The sequence below is a fragment of the Saccopteryx leptura genome, chromosome 2, assembly GCF_036850995.1.
Source record: "Saccopteryx leptura isolate mSacLep1 chromosome 2, mSacLep1_pri_phased_curated, whole genome shotgun sequence".
In the NCBI taxonomy this organism is placed as follows: domain Eukaryota; kingdom Metazoa; phylum Chordata; class Mammalia; order Chiroptera; family Emballonuridae; genus Saccopteryx; species Saccopteryx leptura.
The window spans coordinates 37,240,416-37,267,009 of NC_089504.1; the positions used below are offsets into that span (position 1 = coordinate 37,240,416).

The 26,594-nt window shown below is 38.0% G+C and overlaps 1 protein-coding gene across 1 annotated transcript in view; it reads right to left on the reverse strand.

Annotated features, from left to right (window-relative positions):
- The window catches only part of RECK (reversion inducing cysteine rich protein with kazal motifs), a 78,700-nt gene that overhangs the window by 39,203 nt on the left and 12,903 nt on the right, over positions 1-26,594 (reverse strand). Inside the window, exons 2-6 of the mRNA XM_066367664.1 lie at positions 22,562-22,620; positions 17,695-17,769; positions 16,765-16,801; positions 13,280-13,365; positions 11,125-11,172 (exon numbers count right to left, since the gene is read on the reverse strand). Coding sequence (XP_066223761.1) covers positions 11,125-11,172; positions 13,280-13,365; positions 16,765-16,801; positions 17,695-17,769; positions 22,562-22,620 — 305 coding nt within the window. The remainder of the gene's footprint in view (positions 1-11,124; positions 11,173-13,279; positions 13,366-16,764; positions 16,802-17,694; positions 17,770-22,561; positions 22,621-26,594) is intronic.

Genomic DNA, 26,594 nt, shown 5'->3' on the forward strand with positions numbered 1-26,594 from the left:
CTCCAATACTTGTTATTACTTGTTTTGTTGATAATAGCCATCCTAACAGGTGAGAGGTGGTATCTCATTGTCATTTTGATTTGTATTTCCCTAATAGCTAGTGAAGTTGAGCATCTTTTCATATATCTGTTGGCCATTTGTATTTCTTCTTAGGAGTGTGTTCAGGTCCTCTGCCCATTTTTTAATTGGATTGTTTGTTTGTTTGGTGTTGAGTTGTACGACTTTGGTATATATTTTGGATATTAACCCCTGTTGGAGCTGTTGTTTGAAAATACCGTATCCCAGATTTATCATTTTAAAGCAAAACAAAATACCAAGCCCTCACAGAGGAAGGCTAATTAAATCACCTAGTATAAATTCTTTGTTAGAGATCCTATAAAGTAATATGGGTAAAAAGTAAATATTTTGGTGTTTTAAAATAATGATCATTTTTATATCTTTCTTCATCGATGTTTTTTTGGTTTTGGTTTGACTTTTCAACTACTCATTATAGATAGCCTTCTATTTGGGTTCACTGGTTTCAGGAACATTTTAGATGAAATGATTAAAAGTATTAAAAAGCAATCTGTTACCAGCTGTCCAGCCTCCTTCAATTGGGTGAATACAATTCCCATTGTTCTCCTTCTAATAGGCTAGTTCAGGGGTCTCAAACTCAACTCAGCATGTGGGCCGCAGAGCAAGATCACAGCCGTTAGGCGGGCCGCGCTAGGTCTACAAAAGGCAACTGTTACGCAACACTTTTCTCACTGCAGTTGAAAACAAAAAAAAATCAGTACAACAAGCACAATCGTACATGCAGTTTACTCAGTGTCACAAAACGACCAGAAACTGTAGTTCGCATCACAACTGCTGTTAACTAAGCTAATATCTAGCTAGGACGCTAGAGAAATGAAAAATACAAGTAGGCCCCTAGGCTTACTTAATTTTATCCAAAATATTTTGAACTTCGTGGATTAGTCTGTGGGCCGCACAAAATTGTTCGGCGGGCCGCATGCGGCCTGCGGGCCGTGAGTTTGAGACCCCTGGGCAAGTTGTTCCATTTTTGATGCTCTCCTAGTTATTCTTAAAGTTTCTAGAGCAGTGTTCTCAACTAGGTTTGATTTTGCTTCCTTGGGGATACTTGGAAATGTCTAAAAATACTTTTGGTTGTCACAAAAAAAAACTGGGGAGGGGGGGAGGAACATGTGTGTATTGGCATCTAGTGAGTTAAAGAGTCCAAAGATGCCATAAAACATCCAATAATCCACAGGACAGCTCCCCTCAGCAAAGAATCCAACCCCATAAGTCAGTAGTGCCAAGGTTGAAAAACCGTGCTCTATATAAACTTACAAATTTGTTCAAGCTGGATTTTTAAAAATTGACCTTACAAACAAAAAAAATATATCACTCTGGCTCAGCCTGTGGATCACTTGGCTTCAGAGAGAGGTACTAAAGGACGCAAAACCTGAAAAATGCCAGAGACTATCTAATCTAACTCCTTATTTAACAGAAGCCAGAGACAGGCTTAGAAAGGAGGAATACCTATAGACCCTAGCTTTCACCCACACTGAGATGGCCAAGTTGGGTGGATGAAAACCATACGGACTATAAGCCTAAAATATTTGCTGTATGACCCTTTACAAAAAAGATTAATGGACCCCTGATTTAGAGGGGACAGCTGTCTCCTCTGATGTCACATCCAGAGTTCAGAGGTGTTCTCTAAGTATCTTTCATTTCTCTTAATGTTTACTGATAGACCCTTCACACATAGTTTACTCTAATTTGTTGAACCAAAACTTTTATATTCCACATGGTACCACTTCTAGTGTTAATACTGTTTTTTATATCTCTATCTTTATCTCTACCAATTTCACTGTTTAAAAGAATAGTCCTTCAGCCCTGGCTGGTTGGCTCAGCGTGTGGAAGTCCTGGGTTCGATTCCTGGCCAGGGCACATGGAAGCGCTCACCTGCTTCTCCACCCTTCCCTCCCTCCTTTCTATCTCTCTCTTCCCCTTGCACAGCCAAGGCTCCATTGGAGCAAAGTTGGCCCATGCGCTGAGGATGGCTCCATGGCATCTGCCTCAGGAGCTAGAATGGCTCTGGCAGCAACGGAGCAAATGGGCAAAGCATAGCCCCCTGGTGGGCATGCCAGGTGGATCCCGGTCAGGCGCATGTGGGAGTCTGTCTGACTGCCTCCTCGCTTCTAACTTCAGAAAAAAAAAAAAGAATAGTTCTTCATTCAAGTATACCCATATTTGATGAATTCATCAATTCTGTTGCTTTCTTTACACTTATGATTACACAGACTCTAATCACATACCTTTTTTTGATAAAAGATTTCAAACCTTAGAAAACTAGGCATAAACTACATCTTGGGTATAAACTACAGGTAACTCTACCTTTCACTGCTGATTAGTTTGACAGGGCTCTTGATATACACATAATGAGTCACAGCATTAACTTATAGTTTCCTCATTTCTTAAGATAGCCAATCTTGGGTTCTTAGTCAAGTAAGTCTTTCAAATGTCTGCTCTCCATCTGTGGCAAAAGCAGGAGGTATGTGAGGGTTTATAATTATTTGTATATAATCAAGATATCACTATATGGAGCCTGTTTTGACCGTCTGCCACCGGTACTATACCCAGTGTGCCTTCCTATAACAGCTCCCTCATCCCACTCATTTTACTCTAGAATAGATCAGTTACAGTCTTACTGAGGTGAAAATCTATCACAACATCAGAGACCCAAAATATACGTCAGTATGTTTGAGTTGACAGGTTCCCAAGAGATCCTCAAATCCAAAAGCTTTCACTATATAGCTGGAACATTATTGTGATAACATAAATACAGTAAGTCTTCACCTAACATTGTTGATAAGTTCTGTGACTTTCACAAAAGGACATGTAATGATAGCAATTTTACCATAGGCTAATTGCTATAAACAAGGGCTAAGTTCCTACAGCATCTCTCATCAACATTATTACAAAACAATACCGAACAAAATGATGTTATTCAAGGAGGTGCTACATTCAGTGCTTTCTCTACTTATCCAAAGAATGCCTAATTTGTAGACATTTATACAAGGTTTCCACATAAAACTGCTACTCATTCTGAAACAAAGAAACTGTAATTCAGCTGTCCAAAGTAAAAAAAACTTCAGTTAAAAAATTCTATCTATAAAAATACTAACTGTAACACCTTTTTACAGGCAAAAAGTTTTTGTTCATTCTTTAAGTCTTACCTGCTCTTTGAAGATTTTCCAATTACCCTGAACAAGGATTTTTCCTCCGGGCACCAATGTGTCTTGTACAGACTTCTAGCAATGTCCTTGTCTCACTGTATTGTAATGAACTATTTGAATTTCTCTCTTCTCATGAACTAGACTATGAATTTCTTGCAGATAGTGGCTAAATCCTTTCATCTCTGTAACCTGAGAGCAGTGTCTGATACAAATTAAATCTGTTTGGTGTGTATAATTTCAATGAATGTTGAGTGAATAAATGGATGACAGATACAAAGACAATTGAGATACAGACTCAGCACCCAAGAACTCAGAGAATAGTATTAAAAAGTGACATGTGAACAGTTATCCAGTAAGATGATAAATGCTATAATGAAGCATGTAAAGGGGTTTAGAAGTTGCAATCAATTTTATGTGTGTGGAGGCAAAAGAACTGGGCAGAATTTTTTTTTTTTTTAAGTGAGAAGAGGGTAAATAGTGAGACGGATTCCCGTATGTGCCCCAGCTGGGATTCACCCAGCAACCCCCATCTGGGCTGACGCTTGCCCCAACTGGGATCCACCCAGCAACCCCCATCTGGGCTGACACTTGTACCAATAAAGCCATTCTCAGTGCCTGGGGCTGATGCTCGAACCAACTGAGCCACTGACTACAAAAGAGGTAGAGAGAAAAGAGGGAGAGGGAGGGGAAGAGAAGCAAATGGTCACTTCTAATGTGTGCCCTAACTGGGGATTGAACCCGGACATCCATATGCTGGGCTGATACTCTATCCACTGAGCCAACTGGCCAGAAAAAGTCTTAAATAGAAACCACCTGAGTCAAAATTTGAGGCAAAGGTTGCCAGTTGGGTAGGAGTAGTGGTGTGCTTGGATCAGCTCTCTAGAGGGTTGGAAGGGAGTCCTAATTCACAGTATTTGCAGATATCTGTGGCATTAATACCCGCATCATGGCAGCTTTCGAGTTAAAAACTGGCTTGTGAAATTCCTGAATGTTTAATAATCAGTTCTCCCTAGTAGTAGAATGCTAGTTCCAGCATATTACTGGATGGATTCAGGGAGAGGGACTTCTGTGGAAAACAAACAGGCTGTACAACTACAATTAACAAAACTCTTCAATGGCTCACCTATAGGATAAAGTTCACGTTCCTCAGCATGGTATATCAAGCTTTTCTTTAGCCTCTGACTCTTCCCTCCCTTATGCAACTTGCAATTTCCATGACTGACCATGTATTTTATTTAAGGGAGTGACATGACTACATTTTGTCTTTCAAGAGACTACTCTAGGAGTAGTGGAGATAGATGGTAGGTAAGAGGAGAAATTAAGGATAGGAAAGCTAGTTGGGCATCTGTTGTAATAGCCCAGAGAAGTGGTATAAAGGCCTGAGTTAAGACAGTAATTGATCTGGAAAGGATAATTGATCTAAGATATATTTCAAAGAGAAATTTTAGGGCCTGATAGCCAATTATTTGTGGGAGATGGTGAGAAAGAGGAAAAAGTAGACAATACCTCTTAGGTTTTTAGTTTATGTGTCTGGGAGGACTACACTGGAACAACCAAGCAAGACATGTAAGAAAAATAAATTTTTGTTTTGGGATGTATGTATGCATGTAGCAGAGTCAAGAGAAAGGGAGGTGGAGGAGGTAGGGAGAGTAACAATCAATTTGGTTGATTTGAAATGCTAATTGAACATCAAAAGTATATATATCCAGGAGTGATTCAGGAGTATATAAAAGCAGCTAGCAAAGAAGATTCTGGAGTTGTCATCATACAAGGGGCAGTGAAGCTATGGCAGATGAAATTTCCTGGGGTGGGGGTGTGGGGGGGAAACCTGGCCATTTAGATTAAACCAGGCCATAATCTAATCTGATTGATTTGATTTCCTTTTTGGGATGATCTCATACAGGTGACTTCTCAAAAGAGTGGACTAGAGAGGAAGTACACTAGCACTAGGAGACTAAATAGAAGTTATTCTGTTCCCCAAACTATAATACAAAATATTACAAAACAAAACAATATACAAACAGAACATAATCAAGGTTTTACACTATCCTAAACCCGTACTGCAGGACCTAATAGGTTTCGCTCTTTTTGGAGCTCATCAGCTGCAGGTAACGGTTCAAATCTATTCTGATATAGTATAACCATATAGCATTTTACCATTCACCAAACTGCCCATTCAGTCTTCGATATACTATAGCATGACAATTCTTGGCATTTCCCAAGCATTAACTAAAAGAATCTTTACATTTAGGTCCTTGAAGGCTTTGCTGGAGCAAAGTGCCACATGATTCTTTGCGCTAAAATCCCCCACAGCTAACTGTTTTCTCTATTCTTAGAACCACTGCCACACAGATCTAATCACACTGAAGTGTAGTGTAGGTAGGAAGTCTCTAGCTATCCAGAGAATCCTGCTGCTGTTGACATCCCTATAATCCTATCTCTAAATGGAGCTATTTTTTTAAATCCTTTTTTCTTTATGTTTCTTGTAGTAAATCTAGAATCAAGGTTTATTTGAGAGAAAATTGAACAAAATAAAATTAATACATAGAAATCTTTAAAATAAAACATTTAATTTTGACATTTCCTAAGAATACACTGGACAGCCCACGCAGACAGACATAAATATGCACCAAACACTGGCACCCAGGGAGAGGTCAAAGTGTCCAGCAGGCTATCATGTGTAAAGTTTAGGGGGTAAAGGAGGACTCTATGTACATATTGACTTTTATATGCATAAAATATCTCTAGTAACTTAAGGACCTGAGTGGTTGCAGTACAAAAAGTAAACGAAAGCTTTCTATTGTATAACATTTTGAATTTTTAAGGTGAATATTCAAAAAACAATACTTAACACATATCTGCACCTTTCTCTTATGCATTTAGTCTTGTGTGGATAGAACAATGCGAACAGAACTGAGCCTAAAGCTCACAAGGCCGACCATCTTTGTTTTTTCGCTTCTCAGAGCCTCTTTTTAACATACAGAGAGTCTTAATTTTATTTTAGTGTTCTCATAGAACCAGAATTCCAGGTCAGAATATTATTTTGGTTTTATTTAGCAACTTTTTAGTTAAAAATTTACATGACTAAAGATTTTTTAAAAAATAGGTCCTAGAGAAAACTAGACAGAGGATGACGGAGGACAATCTGACTCTGGGTGAGGGGTATGCAACATAATTTAATGACAAAATAACCTAGACATGTTTTCTTTGAATATATGTACCCTGAATTATTAATGTCATCCCATTAACATCAATAAAAATTTATTAAAAAAAAAAAATAGGTCCTGACAAATATTTCCTAACTTTCCTTCATAGTTTCTCATCTTTCTTCAATAACATCAAATGACTGGACTGAAGAAAGCTAGGAAAGAAATGAGAAACATGAAAATGACATTTCTAAAAATAATATAAAGGAAAGCATAAAGAAGTCTTTGAAAGAAGAAAGAAACAAGTAAAAACGTAAGTCTGATGACAAATCTGTAGCCCTGTACTTCACTGGGTCATGCAGCAAATGAAAAGGCATTTCATATTTATGGCCATTATATTAAGAGAATGGCAGGTCAAGTTCTGACACAAAGGGACAAAATGGATTTATTAAACTGAAGTTAAAATTTGTCTCATCAGGCACTGCCTGGATAGTCACCAGCCTCAGATCATCTTAATGTTTATTATGATGTTCAAGAAAGAAAAAAACTATCAACAGACAATTTAAAAAATTACACCACATGCCTCACACTTCATGAAAAGCATGTGTTAGTTTTTACTTCAGTTGTAATGAGCCAGTGTGCAGTAGTATGGCCATACTGGTGGTTTATGGCCAGCATTTGTTCTGACTGTTGGTGCCTATGACATGCCAGTTGTTAACTATTTTAAGATCATCCCTGGTTCCAGCAGCACACATTCATGAACCCAGGTGGCCTGACCAATACTTCTAGGTGGGCCAAGGACCAAGCCTGTGAATATGCATGCAGAACCTGGAAATGATAATTGAACATGTCCATATCAGAGTTATCAAGCCACTGGTTGATTTTGGTGGCTCTAACCAAAAAGCTGTGATTATGAAAGAAGTACTCTTAAGTACTGAAGGAAGTACTGTTTCTCAAGTATCGGTCAGAGTCAGAGAATTGTAGAGGTAGGATATCATTAGTCAAAACTCCTGCCCACTGCAGAAATCCCCTCCATAACAGGTGAACCCATTAAGCCTTTGCTTGAACATTTCCAGTGATAGGAAGTTCTCTTTTTCTTGAACTATCTCGCTTCATTTTGAACTCCACTTTGAGAGAGGAATGGACCTCTCTCATACTAAAATGGATTGTATTTGGTTCCTTCTCTTCTAGTTCCCTAAGAAAGCAGTTTTCAAAACCCAGCTCTCTACATTATTTTAAGCTTTTTCTTTTTTTCCCTACACTTTTTCTTTTCATAAAGTTTTCCTTCACTCTCAAAACTCAAGGGTTTCTGCAGTTGACTTTGGGCATAGCTTTCCTCTTCTTTAGTCCTGTATTCCTAACTACCTTTGAGATATAGGTCTTTACATTTAGAAAGACCTAACATTCAAGATACTTCAATTTCTTTAAACAATCTTCCCAAGGTATATGCTATTGTTATTGTGTATTCTCTCTTTATTAAAATACTCAAAAATATATTCTTTTTAAAAATAATCTGTGTGTGTTGTACCTGCTTTAAATTGTTATTCTCTTTTTTCTTTTGCATTTCTAATACTTATTGCTATTTTAGAACTTCCTTTAAAGCAGTACTTCTATAAGGGTCCAGTAGGGCAATTCTGTTTTTGTTTTCTGGCGATATCTTAATTTTGCCTTCTTTTTTGAAAAAATTTTTTTTGCTGGATATGGAATTCCAGATTAATAGTTACTTTCTTTTAGAACAGTTTAGGTATTATTCTACTTCTGGCTTCCTCTGTTGCTATTGAGAACTCAGCTGTTGATATCCTTTAAAGGCAATGTCCTTTTTTCTGACTACTTTAAAAATCTTTAGCCATGAGGTATGTCTATAATATATAAAAATTTTAAAATCCTGCTGGGGGATTTATGTTTCTTTAAACATTGAATATGTCCCATATAGTTTCTTCTTCTTCTAGTATTCTAATTAGAAGACTTTCTCTATCCTCCATTTCCCTTAAACTCTCTTTCAGCCTGCCCCATGTGCTGCTATTCCATGTAATTTCTTCAGTTCTATCTCCCAATTCACTAATAATTGTTTTTTTATATTTTACCAACTATCATTTCCTATATTCAATCCATCATAACAAATGTGGATGGATTCTCCCTTCTAATCTCTGATTTATTCCTAAATACATGACTCTATTGCTATTATTCTAGTTCTGCACCTCATCCATTTTTAACTAAGGCTTGGGAAGATCTAAAATTTAGTCTGCACACAACTAAGACTTTAAGCTTTCTAAAATCCTGGACTTGTTTTTGTTATGTTGATCTCTTACTACAGAATCTTCATTTCTCTCTACTTAATAATGAACTGAGCCCCAAAATACCATCTTTCTAAAAATCTGGTCCGACTTTGCCTATGTAATCAGATTCTCAGCCCCAAATAGGCGTATCTTCTTTCTGCTCCCCATAAGGGCCATGTGCATTTTTGCTAACATGCTTTTGATCCAGTCTTCTTACCCAAATTATACCAATCTATTCAGGCCTCTCTCTTTTGCAGTTTTGCCTGATAGCTTCCAACATGCTCACTCTGCTTTCTGATTTCCCTGAGCCCTGTGTGAGCAGTATATATTTTAATTATCTTGACTCAGTTAGATAGCTCTTTAACATATGAAGTTAAACGTCAGAATTCTAACTCATGTCTGACTCCAAAGTTTGTGCTCTTTCACACACACAAAGCTGCCTCTCAGTATTCAATAAATATTTGATTTGCATAAGAAAACCAGATATTATAAAATCAGACATAAGAATGTCTTATATTTAACTGATTTATCTGAGCTTAATTGGATAAAACAACAACCCAGTATCTTAAATGGCATCAAACATTTTTAAAGTTTATTCATATAAGTAAATTTCTTAGAAAATCCCCTCAAAAGGGATTCTGCATCAGCTTTCCAGTAAAGATAAACATTAGCTCCTTTGAATATAATTACTCACTTTCTGACTCTCTAATCAAACTACACAAAACCATCCTTCTGGGTAAATGCTAACCCCTAAAATTGTAAGCCTGAAAGCTTATACATCTAGAAGTTCATCCCAGGGACCACTCAAATGTTAAGGGAAAGATATCCAGTTTTATAAATTATTCTACTGTTGATAAATAACCAATCCAGTTAAAATAGGTTGCACAATACCAAACTTACCCAATTCAATTTATAGCCAATAGCCATTATCTCTAGACTAAACTGCAACAATCATGAGTGACTGTTATTTAGGGTTTATAATACAGACCCCTCTTTCTGGGCTGAAGTGCTCTTGTCTCTCTTTTTATTTCTAAAGAACATACAAAAAAACTGAGCCTTGAATAATCTTGAATAATTTGTAGGTTCAACTTTATATATATATATATATAAGAGCCATCTTTGGCATGAAGCTTTTTGGAAAATAGGTTTTTAATTCTAAGCCAAGAGAGGATAGACTGAGGAAAGTGAACTACTCTTAGTATTTCTCTCATAGGACAGTGTTTAATCTCTCTTACCTTTCCTGTCCCGTCCTTCATCAACACATACGGGCAGACTTCCTAGGGCAATGCAGAAATCCAGACAAGAGAAGGAAGCACACTAAAATAATGGAGGACAGGCTACAGGAGATGGACAGTGTCAGACATCATGTGGGAGAAAAGAAGGAATTATCATAGTTAGCCACTTTGTTCAAGAGAAACTAAACTAGTTATTTCAAAGGTAGAGAGATAAGAAAAAAAAGATCTTTTACTTCTTTGTAGCACTACTCCTTTCAATAAGAACAGAGGAGAGTTGCAAGTAATTTGGAAATTTGTCTTCAGAGAACAGATATAAATTAGCAAATGGTAAAAAGAGTCAAAAGATAAATAAGATTCTCCAATTTAAAAATATTAATCAAGAGATATAAGATTTGAGGGGAAAAAAAGGTATCAGGATTATACTCTAGAAACAGTTAAGAAAGCTGTTCTATCTTCTCTAAGAGAACAGACTATTAAAAGCAAAAAAGGAATGCCAATGTTTATATATAAAGATAATGAATGATGCATATGCACATAAGTATCCTTAATTACATGTTCTTATACTATGAAAAACAATAATACTGTCATATTTAACCACGGAGTTCTAGAAACAGAACAAAGGAGTCCCAATAAGGAGCCATTTCACATCAGGGAAAATGTGTACATATTTGCATGATATGAAATAGCTCCCCTACCTCTGCCCTAATAACTCCCCCATATCGATACCACAGAGCTGGGAATACCACCAGTGGGAGTCAGGAGTCCTTCAGATTTCATACAGCCTTTTAAGTTAATACTTTTTCACCCCAAATGCAAGATCCCAGGAAAATCTGAAGATATTCACACTAGCAATACAATTTTGTATCTTTGATTAGAGGTGGTTTATAAAAATGGATACCTAGATGGGTCAAGGAATAGAAAAAAAGGAAAAAGAGAACATGGAACCTAAGAAAAACTATTTTACAACTTTGGATACAATCAGTTGCTTGGTTAGGAAAACATGGTATGTTAAATCCTCTGTATATGTGATTTAGGCTTTTATTTAAAATTAATACTTTATTTAAACAAAAAGCAATTAAAGTTATAACATTTCTAAACAAGGTAAATGACATTTTTTTAAGGTTATATTTTTTTGTCAAGTAAAAGACAATTTATATAAGAAGAAATCACTTTAAAATTTAAATGATTCTATCAGTTCTGATAATATCTGAATAGTCTATCTAAATGTTTTAAATAAAATACATACCTCATATTCTTTCCTACAAACTTTGGAAATATCATTTTTTGAAGATGCCTACAAGACAATAAATTTCTCCATTAATTTTATTATACATGCTATCAGCACAGAATAAAAAAAAACACCTATGCTCTAATATTTTAAAGTTCCTCATATACAACAAACACATTTCATGCAATTTCTTTAAAACAAACATCAGTCAGCCTGATCTGTGGTAGTGCAGTGGATAAAGTGTCGACCTAGAATGGTGAGGTTGCCAGTTTAAAACCCCGGACTTGCCTGGTCAAGGCACCAACAGGAAGCAACTACTTCGAGTTGATGCTTCCCATTCCTTTCCCTCCCCCCTCTCTCTTCTCATTAAAAATCAAGAAATAAAAATTTAAAAAAACACACACACATAGAAAATGAATATCAGCCAATACGCTATAACCTCATTCTAATTTTCTGTGGCTTTAATCTCATATAATAACATAGTCCTTTTATTATTTCAGAAACTAGATAACTTTGAAAGAAATGTAAATCAGAACTTTTTTTTTTTTTAGCTGAATTCCACTCTGTAGCAAATTTTCTTGTGAAGGTCTGCCAGGATATTCACAGTTTGCTTTTTCTTTAACCCTTCACATTGTTAAGTTCTCCTACTGACTTTTCCTCAGAAAAGATCCACATAAAACAGAGGGGGCAACTAAAGAGGGCAAGGCTGTGCCTGGCAATTAACAAATAGTATTTTTATATAATTCTCTTAACAAGTTAATGGAGATATCATCTCTATAGATGAAGAAACCAGTCCTGAGAGAAATAGCAAGATTTTACCACATTTAAGTATGTACTTTCTACATAAAACAAAACAAACAACCTGCTGAGGGGTTACTCTTCTTCCACATGACATCAGCCCCCATAGATGCAGCTTTAGAGCCATGGGCTCTGGTCCTTTGTTCTACCGCCTAAGCTCATATAATTCTGAACAGGCCAGCTGATGAGGATGTAGAGAGCAAGAAGCAGAGTGAACAGCCAACTGTGTTATATCCCACCTGATCCATTACAGTTGTAATATTCTTCAGCTCAGCTTCCTCTCAATGCTTGGAGGAGAGCAGCAGATAACTAGGCTGTGCCCAAAGTAGTGGTATGTATGAAACTGAAGATGACACTATGTCTCACACACTCCTGTTTAGAGGATAGTTGCTAGAAGAAGAAAATGAGAAAAGGCTTCCCAGTTGTGGTTTCAGGTCCACCTAAACTTCCTAGTTAAGTCTGTTCCCACCATTTGAGTCATGCAGAACTAGACCAGTTTTCCAAAACTCTCTGAGCAACCACTATGAAAATATACATAATGAGGAAGAGCTCAGGGGGCTAACCTGAATTGGACCAGAGATGTATCGAATTAAAAATAAATCATAATTCACTGTAGGAGTCACGCTCACCTTACGACCAGAAAAGGGACATAAGAATATACTCAAGCCCTGGCCAGGTAGCTCAGTTGGTCAGAGCATACTTCTAAAACACCAAGGTGTGGGTTCGATCCTCAGTCAGGGCACATCAGAGAGTCAACCAATGAATGTGTAAATAAGTGGAACAACAAATCAATGTTCTCTCTCCAAAAATCAATCAATTAAAAGAAAAGAAAAGAAAAAAGAAAGAAATAATAAAAGAACAAAGAATAAACCCAGGATGAAAGACAGAAGATAAAAGCAAAATAAGCCGACTGTATCAACAGCTCTCAACCAGGCACACCCCAAATTCACACAACCATTTGGAGTCATTCAGCATTGACTAAGCATGACCATAGGCAAAGTACAAAAGGCCTCAATTCCTGTAATATTTTTTTATTCTTTTAATAATTTTTTATTTTTAATTAAAGTTGACATACAATATTATATTAGTTCTAGGTATACAACATAATGATTAGACATTGATATAAGTTATGAATCCTCTTTCTTTGTGTGGCAGAAAAGGTAAGAATAAGAGAGGGCTGAGGGTCTTACATGCAGCAGCCATAACTGAAAAAGTGGCAAGTCTAAAAGGAAGTGGTCTATGCAAGAAATGCTAAATTTGCAGCTTTTATGGGTCACCTCTCCAAAGATACAAGGTGGACAAGGTTCAAGACATATGCACAGCTAAAACCCAAACTCACTCCATGCTTTTAAAGAGCCCAGTTCTCCAGTATTACCTGCTTGCATGCCTGTCGACACTCCAAGGTAATAGCCAGTTCACAGCAGCCTAAGCCAACCCAGCCATCAGATTTTTTAAACACACCTTAAATACAAAATGTTCATATGTTTTGGTCATAAGTAGTGACAAACACAAACAGTATGCCAAATTAGTTTGTGGATCAAAGTTGGTGTCTACAGGAAAACTAGTTCAGACAAAAGGGCCTCAAAATTATAAAGCCCCTGCCCCCAGCCTTACTTCCACCTTTTCAGGGTCCCTCACAGCATACTTATTGGATCCTTCATTTTTTTCTCTCTCACTTCCCTGCTCACCCTAAACCCTGTAGGTCAGTGGTCTCCAACCTTTTTTGGGCCACAGACCGGTTTAATAACAGAAATAATGTAAGTTATTTATTGTTTCTCTGCGGACCAGTACCAAATGGCCCACGGACTGGTACTGGTCCGCGGTCCAGGGGTTGGGGACCACTGCTGTAGGTCATTCTCACTCTTGGGTCAGTAGCATCTCTAGAGGACATACAGGTTAAGGAAAGCAAAGAGGAGGCCTTCCTCACCTTCAGACTGTGAAGCAGAGACAAAAATGCCAACTTAATAAACAAAAAGGGGTACAAGTAGTATTGAATTCAAACATATGAAATACATACAGTAACATAAAACCCATGATGCCATTTACAAACTAATACTCAGTAAAAAGGCAGGAACATCTCCTGTGAGCCAGGACTGGTTTGATGGAGTCACTTCATCATGAGGCAAAATGGCTCTTCTGGTTCAGTTTATGCACAGCAGCTATTTGTCCAATTAAATCACTGTGATACCAAGCGGTATTACAGGATCACTTTAAAAACATTTTTTTATTAAATTTATTGAGGTTACAGTGGTTAATAAAATCATACAGGTTTCAGTGTACAATTCTACAAAACTATACAATTCTATAGTATATTCATCTATATACTATACTGTGTGTTCACCATCCCAAGCTGTCTCCCTCTATCACCATCTATCCTCCTCTACCCTCCGCTACCGCCCCCACAGTATCATTTTATAAAATTATAAAGTGTTTTAATATATTTTTAAATCCCTTTATGTAATCAAATGTCAATGAATGACCCCTAGAATAAAATTAGGATCTATAAGTAGTAATTATGAAAAAAGGAAAAAGCTATGTGCTTGTAGGGATGCTGCAAATTCCTTATTACCTTTTAAAAATGTTTTATGTTGTTCCATGTAATACATAGGTCTTCAAACTCACATATACATTAAATTAGATTATTAACTATAATAAAAAAAAGTCAGGAATTCAAGGCAATGGGTAACAGTTGTCCAAATAGAACTAGGACTTAACACAACAAATAGAAGCATTCTAGTAAAACACAAAATAAAACAAATAAAAGCAAACAAGTGGCCCACAGATAAGACTACACTCTCAAAATACAAGATGGAGCAAAGTAGATTTACAGTTGTGAGTACAGGAAATACAGTTTATTGTTGTATTATTACTGATTATTGTATTATTTTCCATACAAACAACTGTAAATCTTCTTTTGCCCCACCCTGTAATAATATGAGCCACCCCAATTGTTACAACTGGCTAAAAATATTGAATATCATAAGCTTCTGTATCCCTACATGTTTTTTTTTTTTTTTTTTTTTTTTCATTTTTCTGAAGCTGGAAACAGGGAGAGACAGTCAGACAGACTCACGCATGCGCCCGACCGGGATCCACCCGGCACGCCCACCAGGGGCGGTGCTCTGCCCCCCAGGGGGCGATGCTCTGCCCATCCTGGGCGTCGCCATATTGCGACCAGAGCCACTCTAGCGCCTGAGGCAGAGGCCACAGAGCCATGCCCAGCGCCCGGGCCATCTTTGCTCCAATGGAGCCTTGGCTGCGGGAGGGGAAGAGAGAGACAGAGAGGAAAGCGCGGCGGAGGGGTGGAGAAGCAAATGGGCGCTTCTCCTGTGTGCCCTGGCCGGGAATCGAACCCGGGTCCTCCGCACGCTAGGCCGACGCTCTACCGCTGAGCCAACCGGCCAGGGCTTTCCCTACATGTTTTAAGGGTAAAAAAGACAACAGACTCTCATCTAGCTCCATTACCTAGTATAGTTTCCTTTAAATTTTTGCTGTTGGCTAATCAGAATCACTCACGTTTTAGATATAATTTTGAATGGAATCACAGTAGGTCATAAACTCTGAACTTTTATACCATAATGCAGTATATACTGCTGTTTCCACATACCCAATGGGCCTCTTAGAAAATTTTAAATTGTTTGACAAGCATTTACATTTTCTGAGCCTCTACTATGTACAAGGCACTCGATCAGATGTTCTGTGGACTATGAAATAAATAAAATATATGATTTATCCCATTTATGGAGATTATGATTGGTAAAAATAGTGTGTGTGTGTGTGTGTGTGTGTGTGTGTGTGTGTGTAATATAAAATTCCAGGACATCAGATAGAGGGATAATTAGAAAAACAGGTAAAGATGTGGGCAATTCCAAGAAGACAAAGTGTTTGAAATGCAAACTTCAAACTGTATGACAGTGTTTAAAGTTCAGAGATACATAAGATATATTCCCTCTTTTGAAAGCACTGGATTTAACCAGGACTGGAAAGTAAGCTATAATCCTAAGAGACCATGATTGCCAGGTTAGGGCATTTGGCTTTTATTCCAATGGAAATAAATAACCTTTGAGGGCTTGTTTTTGAAGGGCTCAAGAGGAAAGCTATGATGTGTTGAAACACCAGTTACAAGTTTATTACAATATTCTATCCCAAGAATGTAATAAGAAAGCTTGAACTAGGAGTAGTGAAGACAGATGCAAGATTTTACAGAGGATCAATGGAGCTAAAAAGAAAAAGCAGTAAAAAATAATTTGGTTTCTAGTAGTGTCATTCACAAGCGAGGCAATTATAAGATGAGTTTGGTTTTGGATTTGCACTACAGCTACCACCTAGATGCAGAGATCCAGGCAGAGATGTCTAGAAATCACAAACAATGACTTGGATTTGAAAGTTACCTTCCCAGAGCTGATCGGTTAGCAGAGTGAGTGTGCAGAGAAAAAGAGAACCATAGACAGAATACCACAAACCTTGGGCAGCCATTGGGGGCAGGGGTTGGGGGCAGGTGTTAAGAAGAGGAGTTAAGAAAGGGCAAGGTGGAGTCACAAAGAGGTAGTGGTCAATAATATCAAAAGTCACAGGGAAGTCAAAGAGCATAAGTACTGAGAAAAAGCTGTAAGATTTAGGAACTAAGAGATTCTGGTGATCTTTCAAAAACTAGTTTCAATAGAATGGTAGAAGTAGAAACAAGAATACAAGTTTAAGTATTAAGTATACATGAGAATTAAAACATTTGAAAATGAGGGTGCCTATATGAAGGACAGGAGAAAAATTCAAGGCTATACATTAAGTTATGGGACTATGACACAGATTTTACAATCACAAGTTTTAAAATGAAGCACTAAATGTTACACTTTTATTACTTACCTGGTAAAGATGAATTCATACAACTCCAAATTTCAACCTAAAATTGTAATCACCAAAAGGCTTTTATGTAGATAACCAGTTCCTAAATACAATTTTTACAGAAATTATGTACAGCTGATTTGATTATGTTTATAACTATACAGTCAATGTTCTAGGACTATATGAGTATCAACAAGCTATTTAGAGATAAGAAATAAAACAGGTCCAAAATATTGCTTGCTTTTTTCCCATCTTCCCATCTAAGAGCACTGAAGATTAGTTTGGTTACTCAGGACACTTACTGGAGTCACTGTTTCTAAATACAAAGACAAAAGTATCGGTAGAGTAACTAAAGAAAAATGTATCAGTCAGAACTGTGATCGTCATTTCCCCCCCTTCACATAATGCAAGCTACCATACATAAAGAGGCTCTCTCATGGCAAGCTCAGACCTTTTTAGCCTGGTTCACAAGTATTCCAAACACTGAGAATTACCCAAGCATTAGAGACATTTTAAGTTACATGATTCAGACAGGCAAACAATACATCTACTGTATACCAGAAAATAGGAAGATAGTAATAATCAGAAGTCATACATTTTCTCTTATCCAAAATGCAACTTTCCAAAATCAAAATAAATATAAAATTTAGTTAACACAGTTTTCATAATATTGTCAAAATACAAGGAGATTCCAGATAAACTATTATAATGAAATTTAAAGACTAAATTTGTATTTAATATTTTTTACCTATAGCATAGAATAAACAACAACAAAAAAGACATATTCCAGCAATTTGTGTGAAGATCTTTTTAAAGTACCTAAATAAATCTAACATTTTACTGTGACTACAACCCCATTCACATCAACAATTTTGCTGAATCTAAAAGGAACTCATTATATGACTTCATTTAGACAAAAGCTTCCATAGTTATAAGTTAAACAAGACTTACCATTGTTTCAGGGCAATAATCTGGGGCTCGCTGCAACAGATGTTTTAGTCGGGATTCACTTTTTGAGGAGAATATCTATTTAAAAAAAGAAAAAAAGGTTTGTGGCATTTTTTTTCATAAGAAATAAGGGTAAAATGTATTATCTTCCAGACTTATTAGTTGTTTAGAACATCTTCCAACTTCCTTTTATAAATGGAAAACCTTTGGAAGGATCTAAATTAAACTGATAGGACATTTTTTTGTGTGTGTGTGTGTGAGAGAGAGACTGACTGACAGACAGACAGGAAGGGAGAGAGATGAGAAGCATCAAATCGTAGTTGCAGCACTTTTGTTGTTCATTGATTGCTTCTCATATGTGCCTTGACCAGGTGCTCCAGCTGAGCCAGTGATCCCTTGCTCAAGCCAGCGACCTTGGGCTCAAGCCAGACACTATGGGGTCATGTCTATGATCCCACACTCAAACCAGCAACCCCTACAAACATATAATACTGTAAAATCCATAAATGCTAAGGACAGTGAAAAAGGATTTCTCTCCAGTTATTATTAGTAGCCATTTTTCTCCCAAACTATCAACTATAATTAATAAAGTGAAGAGAGATAGAACATCTTCTCTTTGCAACCCCTAGTAAATTAGTGCATTTAGGTCATTATCAATGATGACTGATAACATTACAAAACAGGGACAACCAGACACAATATCACTGAAGAGGAAGACTTAACAAACAAAAAAACCTAACTTGAATCCGATCAAGCTCTGGATCTGTTTTATAAAGTAGTTGTTAGCCATGTGTGGCTATTTAAATTTAAACTGAAATCATTAAAATGAAATAAAATTAAGAATTCAGTTCCTTAACCCCTTTGATCACATATCAAGTGTTCACTTGGCATACATGTTTAAACAATTATTTTGTTTTACAAACAGACTGGACACGTTTTCAGTTATCAACTGCAGCTATTGTCTATGCTACAATGTCACTTGATTCAGCACACTTGACCACAAAAATAACGAATTGTTTGACCTTGAGTGCGCACTGGCAAACTCTGCCTAAAAGAATGTGAGTTTCACATCGCCACTAAACGTCAAACAGTTCATATCGAGTACAGACACTCGTTCAACAAAAGTTGTAAGTCTTTAAAATGGAATTTTTTTTAAAAATAAAAAAGTATTGCGAATCTATTCGACCAATTATTGGAAGTTAACCCTAGATTAGTCACACACAGCATTCTTTTCCGCGTATCACTATCTTCTTAAATATCTTGATATCCAATAATCAAAGACGCTTCCGCTTCTGAGTAGCTGAGATTTTAAAGTAGCGGAGAATATTAAAAATTTAATCGCGGGCCACATAAATTCATTACATATAGGCTGAATCCAGCCCGCGGGCCGTATGTTGGCCATGCCTGAGTAAGGGACTCAGCATAAACAAAGCAAACAAAATCCCTTCTCTAGAGCAGTGGTCCCCAACCCCCGGGCCGTGGACTGGTACCGGTCCATGGCCATTTGGCACTGGTCCACAGAGAAAGAATAAATAACTTACATTATTTCTGTTTTATTTATATTTAAGTCTGAACAATGTTTTATTTTTATCACTTTATTTTAAAAAAAATTTAAAATTTTTTTTTTTAAAAATTTAGTTAAAATTAAAAATTTTTTAGTTTAAAAAATTTAGTCTGCCTGTCCCTGTCACTCTCTATCTCACTAAGATATATGTATATATCTGGTAAGTGATACAACTTTTATTTTTAAAAAATGACCAGATTCTCTCTGTTACATCTAAGACTCACTCTTGACACTTGTCTCGGTCACGTGATACATTTATCCGTCCTACCCTAAAGGCCGGTCCGTGAAAATATTTTCTGACATTAAACCGGTGCGTGGCCCAAAAAAGGTTGGGGACCACTGCTCTAGAGTATCTCTCCTGACAGTCTTCTTTCAAAAACTAAGGGCCTTTTGTCAGATTTCAAACTCTTTGACTTTTCTTTGATACCTTATTTCGTTGACTACTATAAAATACCAGCCCTGACTTATCTAAATTCAAATTCTAAAGCTCTAATTCCAAATCTCCAACTGTCTTCACACAGTGGTTTTTCATTGATAATTCAGCAACTCACCTTCCCCCTAAATCAAATCTTTTTCCCAACATCCTTAAACATCAGAGATACTACTATTCACTCTAACTCAAAACCTAAATGTGACAGGACTCCACCCTTTCTTCATTCTCTGCTGAAGAAACAATTATTCCTCACTTCTGGTATTTCCTTTCATTTTGAGTGAACTCTGCTAGTTTTACTTGGCCTCTCTCCACATGGCTCACTCCTCCAGTGATTGTGAAGACTGACTGACTGGACTCCTGAGTTTGATAGGAGAAAGTGAATATATATAACTCAGACCTTACCACTCCTCCTCTGGGAGTAAATCCAATTCTCTAGTTTAGGGTGTATCTGGAGATAAAAGTTACATTCAATATTTGTGTAACTAATAATAAGAGTATTATGTGGGGTCCAATTTGCCTTATTATTTTTTTTTAGCAAGAGAGAGGGACATACAGATAGGATGGTAGAGAGAGATGAGAAGTATCAATTCTTCATTGCTGCATCTTAGTTGCTTTCTCATATTTGCCTTGATGGGGAGTTGGGTGGGGGCGGTTCAGCCAAGCTAGTGACCCCTTGCTCAAGCCAGCAAGCCTGCTCAAGCCAGATGAGCCTACACTCAACTTGGCGACCTCGGGGTTTGGAACCTGGGTCCTCTATGTCCTAGGCCAACACTCTATCTACTGAGCCACCTCCTGGTCAAGCCAAATTGCCTTACTTGTCTCATTTCTCAAAGAGCTAGGTCAAGGAAGAATGTTCATTATTTAGGGTAACTACTAAATTTACTTTGCTAAGTTATAGAATTTCTAATATTTCTAAGTTTAAAAACTTAGACCTTGTTTGCTATAGGTGTCTCACAAAAATCATTCAACCTACTGAACACCTAGTGGAAAACACAAGAAGAAACAAAGCAAAAAGTCAGAAAAGCATTGTTTCCAAAAACAGAAGAGCTACTTTAAAAGCTCCCTTATAGTGACAACATCAAGGGGTCCTTTCTGCTTTAAAAGCTATTTTTCTGGCAATAAATTTGCATAAAACTTAATTTGCTATAGTGTTTCAGCATGAATTAACAAGCAGCTATTTAGATGAGCCAAGTCACTGTCTTGTTTTATAATTAGGAAGTATCTTGCAAAATACTTCTAAATTCATAATACTGTTTGAGAGAACTTTTAATCCCAGTTAGGTAGCTTTCCTTCGTTTTAAGCAGTGACAAAATCCAGATAATTACTTGAAAACTCCAGAAGATGATTAAGGCCATTAATTCTCAAGCACTACACAACCAAGATGATGAAAGAAAGGTAAGACTTGATGAACAGGTAGGTATTGTCTCAGTAGAACTTGCCTGAAAAGGCTCAAGCAGAAAAATTCAAACCTACAGAAAAGTCTCAAAAGTAGTACAGTGGGCCCTGGCCGGTTGGCTCAGTGGTAGAGCGTCGGCCTGGCATGCAGAAGTCCCAGGTTCGATTCCCGGCCAGGCCAGGGCACACAGGAGAAGCACCCATCTGCTTCTCCACCCCTCCCCCTCTCCTTCCTCTCTGTCTCTCTCTTCCCCTCCAGCAGCCGAGGCTCCACTGGAGCAAAGATGGCCCAGGCGCTGGGGATGGCTCCTCGGCCTCTGCCCCAGGAGCTAGAGTGGCTCTGGTCGCAACAGAGCGACGCCCCAGAGGGGCAGAGCGTCGCCCCCTGGTGGGCGTGCCGGGTGGATCCCGGTTGGACACATGCGGGAGTCTGACTCTCTCCCCGTTTCCAGCTTCAGAAAAATACAGAAAAAAAAAAGTAGTACAGTGAACAACAGTTTTCACCTAGATTGCAACATTTGCTTTAACTCTGCATAAATACATTTTTACCATTATTTTGATGAAACATTTCAGAATTCATCATCATTCCTAAATTCCAGCATGTATCTCTCAAGAACAAGGACACCATCCTTACCTGATCACAACACAACCACCAAAAAAACCCAAACAAAAAAAACAACACAACCTCCAAATTCAGCATTGATACAATATTACAGTTCGTATTCAAATCTCACCAATTTATCCCAATAATGTCCTTTATAGCAATCTTTGTGTGTGTGTGTGTGTGTGTGTGTGTGTGTGTGTGTGACAGAGACAGATAGGGACAGATAAACAGGAAGGGAGAGAGATGAGAAGCATCAATTCTTCATTGTGGCACCTTAGTTGTTCAGTGATTGCTTTTTCATATGTGCCTTGACCAGGGGGCTACAGTGGACCGAGTGACTCCTTGCTCAAGCCAGCAACTTGGGTTTAAGCTGCTGAGCTGTGCTCAAATCAGATGAGCCTGTACTCAAGCCAGCGACCTCGAGGTTTCAAACCTGGGTCATCTGCATCCCAGTCCGACACTCTATCCACTGCACCACTGCCTGGTCAGGCTATAGCAATCTTTTAATTCCAGGATCCAATCTAGGATCAGGCATTGCATTTAGTTGTCATGTCTATTTAGTTTCCTTTAATCTGGAAGTTTCTTATAGCCTTTGTTTTTATGACAATGACACCTTTTGAAGAGTACAGGCTGTTGTTTTGAAGAATATCAATCTGGTTTTGTCCTACTGTTTACATTTTTGGCAGAAATTGTACATGAGATACTGTGTACTATTTTTCAGTGCATCGTGTCAGTACACACGTCAATTTGTTCCACTGCTGGTGACATGAACTTTGTTCACTTGGTTAAGGTGCTGTCCAACAGATTTCTCCAAAACAATTCTACTTAATCAACAGTTACATAACTAATATCCTAAAGAATTACGTATGCTTACCTGTTCACATACATCACGGCACATTTGGTTATCCTTTGAATGATCACAACACAATGCACCTAGGAAGAAAAAATAAACACCTAATGTTGCCCACTTTAAATAAACAAGATGGTTAAGCTAAATCAGATGGTTACACAAACCATTTATTCAAGACTATTATTCATTTTAATTCAACAAACCATTACTGTGTAGCTAGAAGCCAAGGACAGTGTTAGGTTGGTTCTTTTTATTTTTTTAGCGAAAGAAACAGGAAGGGAGAGAGATGAGAAGCATTAACTCATAGCTGTGGCACTTTAGTCATTCATTGATTGCTTCTCACACGTGCCTTCACGGCGTGGGGGGGGGGGGGTGTGCTTCATCAGAGCCAAGGATCCCTTGCTTAAGCCAGCGACCTTGGGCTTCAAGCCAGCGACTTTGGGCTTTAGGCCAGCTACTTTGGGCTTCAAGCCAGCAACCTTTGGGCTTCAAGCCAGCGACCTCGGGGTTTTGAAACTGGGACCCCAGTGTCCCAGGTCAACACTCTGTCTACTGTGCCACCACTGGTCAGGCTTAGGTTGGTTCTTGCCCTCAAAAAGCTCGTAGTCTAATAGGGGATACTGTCATTTAATAATAGCTAACATATTGTTTACTTTCCATTGCTAGAACTTTATGAAGTTTGCTTTATGCATTACCTTACTCAACCCTTACAATTACCCTATGGACTCTATTCTAGTATTAGACCTATCATATATATAAGGCTAAAACAAATGATAGTGAATTTAGTTTTAGACATGTTAAATTTAAGGTTCCTGTAGGGCATCCAAATGGAAATTCCAGTAAAGTCGGAAATCCAAGTCTGGATTGCAGGTATAGACAAGTCTAAAGTTCCAAATTTGGAATCATCAGCATAAAGAAGGTTTATGGAAATGAAGGACAGTGCCTAGGGAAAGTTTCTAGTGAGGAGTGAACACGGCACCGAATTCTAAAGAACAGCAATATCTGAGACACTGGAAGAAACAAAGGAAGAGATTGAGATAGAATAGTCAGAGAGGTAGCAAGAAAGTGGCATCACAGAAGAGGGGGTAGTAAGTGTCATACATCAGAACAGTCAGGTTACATCGAAGACTCAAAAAAAAAAAAGAAATTGAATTAGGAGGCTACTTAGTGACCTTCAAAATGTACCTTCTGTAGAGTTGGTAAAAGTGAATGATATTAAGGAGTGAACTAGAGGTAAAGAAGTATAAACAGCAAACAAAGGCTCTTAAGAAGTCTAACAGTGATGGGAAGGAAAAAGAGTGGTAGTTACAGGAGGATGTAGGATCAAGGGAAGATTTTTCCGTTTTAAAATTTTATTTTTTAAATTAAAAATATTTTTTTTGAGACAGAGAAAGGGGGAAAAGGAGGGAGAGAGAGAGAGAGAAGTATTAACTTGCTGCTCCACCTAGTTGTGCACCATTGACTGCTTCTCAATGGGATTAAACCCCTGATTGGGGCTTGAACTGACGACCCTGGGGGTCGAAGATGGTGCCCTTGGGATTGAGCAGGCAACCTAGGGATTGAATTGGTGACCCTGGGAGTGAACCAGTGACCTCAGCACTCTGGATGACATTCTATCTACTGTGTCATCAGCCAGGGTTTTCCCTATTTTTTTTTTAAAGCAGCCTTTGTCCATAGTTCCTGGAAGACTCTAAATCCTTGCATTTTCCTAAGAAATAGAAATGTCTTTGTTATCCTAATGAGGTGACCCAAGGTGTGGTCTAGATATCTTCAGGACCAGGACTCTCCATGCCAGAAAGGTCACATGTGTTGAGAGGGTTGCAGCTTTGAGCCATATCATATCACATCGACCCTCCAACCTCCAGCAGGACAGGGGAACTGGAGATTGAGTTTAACCACATGGCCAATAATTCAATTAATCATGCCTACATGATAGAATCCCAATAAAAACTCCAGATACCAAATCTCAGCAGATCTTTCCTGATTGGTAAAGACACTGATGTGCCAGGAGGATGATGGACACTGATTCCATGAGGAAAGGACACAGAAGCTCTGTATTCCTTCCCAGTTCTTATCCTGTGTGTCTCTTCATTTGACTGGTCCTCCTGATTTGTATCCTTTATAATAAAACTGTAATCATCATAACTACAGTGCTTCCCTTAGTTCTATGAATCATTCCAGCAAAGTACTCACTCTGTTGGGGCCATGGGAAATCCAGATTTACAGTCAGCTGGTCAGAAGTGTGGGTTGCCTCAGGATCCCAAACTGTGGCTGATGTCTGAAGTAAGGGCAGTCTTGTTGAGGCCCATGCTGCCCTTTAACTTGCACTGTCTGTTCTAACTTTGGGTGCTCAGTGCAGAATTGAATTGCTATACACCCAGCTATGGACACAACAGAATATGATATGAGAGTTGAAGAGGCACTGTGTTAGGGGCATTTGTTTGGGTCTAGGGATACAATAATAAATAAGTGTTATGCTCTCTGATTTCATGAGGTTACAGTCTGCAGGCAGAACAAAGTCTAGACAAGAGGAAAGGATGTAAGGACACTCATAAAGTAAGAAGGAAGCTGCCTGACCTGTGGTGGCGCAGTGGATAAAGAGTCGACCTGGAATGCTGAGATCGCCAGTTCAAAACCCTGGGATTACCTGGTCAAGGCACATATGGGAGTTGATGCTTCCTGCTCCTCCCCTCTTCTCTCTGTCTCTCTCTCTCTCCCCTCCTTCTCTCCTCTCTAAAATGAATAAATAAAGTCTTAAAAAAAATTAAAAAAAAAAGTAAGAAGGAAGTTGATAGCCTCCATTTTCTCGTAAAGTAGAGATTAGGTTTGAAAACAAAAAGCATTAAGATAGGGTTGAGGGCTTGCGCTGAAACTGTAGAGGTCTGGAACAGCCACTCTAGAGAACAAAGAAAGGGGAAAAAAGAATACAGAAAGGAGGCAACTATAGATATGTTTCTCAAACTTGTGTTCTATTAGACACTGTTTCATGAGTTGTTAATATTTATCCTTGAAGAAAAATGTTTCAGGTTCAAATAAATTTGGAAATGAAGGATTAAAAAACATTAAAGAGAATTCTTTACTGCAGGACTTCACAAATCCTTTAATATGCTAATATTACTAACCTTCTGAAAAGGGATCTAAGTAGATCTATTTCTCACAGCACAGAACACTTTCTTTAAATGCCACATATTAACATTTCAGAGTGTCAGTTTAAGAAATATTAGAGAATAGAAAAAATGTTGCCATAGCAGGTTATGAGCCCAGAGAAATTCATAAATTGGCTATAGAGATAATCAGCTGGGCATATTAACAGAGTGTAGCTGACTAAAGAAATATATACAGCTAGAGTAACTGATCAGGGGCTGTTTAGACTGGCAAGTCAAAAGAGAGAGGAGATAAAAATATTTTTTAAACAACTAGAACTGACATAATGATTAAAAAAAAATATATATATATAAGCAACATAGTCTCTTCAAATGAAACATATAATTTTGGTATACAAATTAGATAAAAACAGAGTCTTTGTGTGTGTGTGTGTGTGTGTATTTTTCTGAAGTTGGAAACGAGGAGGCAGTCAGACAGACTCCCGCATGCGCCCGACTGGGATCCACCCCGCACGCCCACCAGGGGGCGATGCTCTGCCCATCTGGGGCGTTGCTCTATTGTGACCAGAGCCATTCTAGCACCTGAGGCGAGGCCATGGAGCCATCCTCAGCAACTGGGCCAACTTTTGCTCCAATGGAGCCTCGGCTGCGGGAGGGGAAGAGAGAGAGAGAAAGGAAGGAGAGGGAGAGGGGTGGAGAAGCAGATGGGCACTTCTCCTGTGTGCCCTGGCTGGGAATCGAACCCAGGACTCCTGCACGCCAGGCTGACGCTGTACCACTGAGCCAACAGGCCAGGGCCCAGAGTCTTTTTGATTAAAGATAGGTATTGGAGAGAAATGAATGAATAAATAAATGAATAAAAGAAGTCCCCTTTATATGTATATATATATATATATATATATATATATATATATATATATATTTTTTTTTTTTTTTAATTACAGCTGACATTC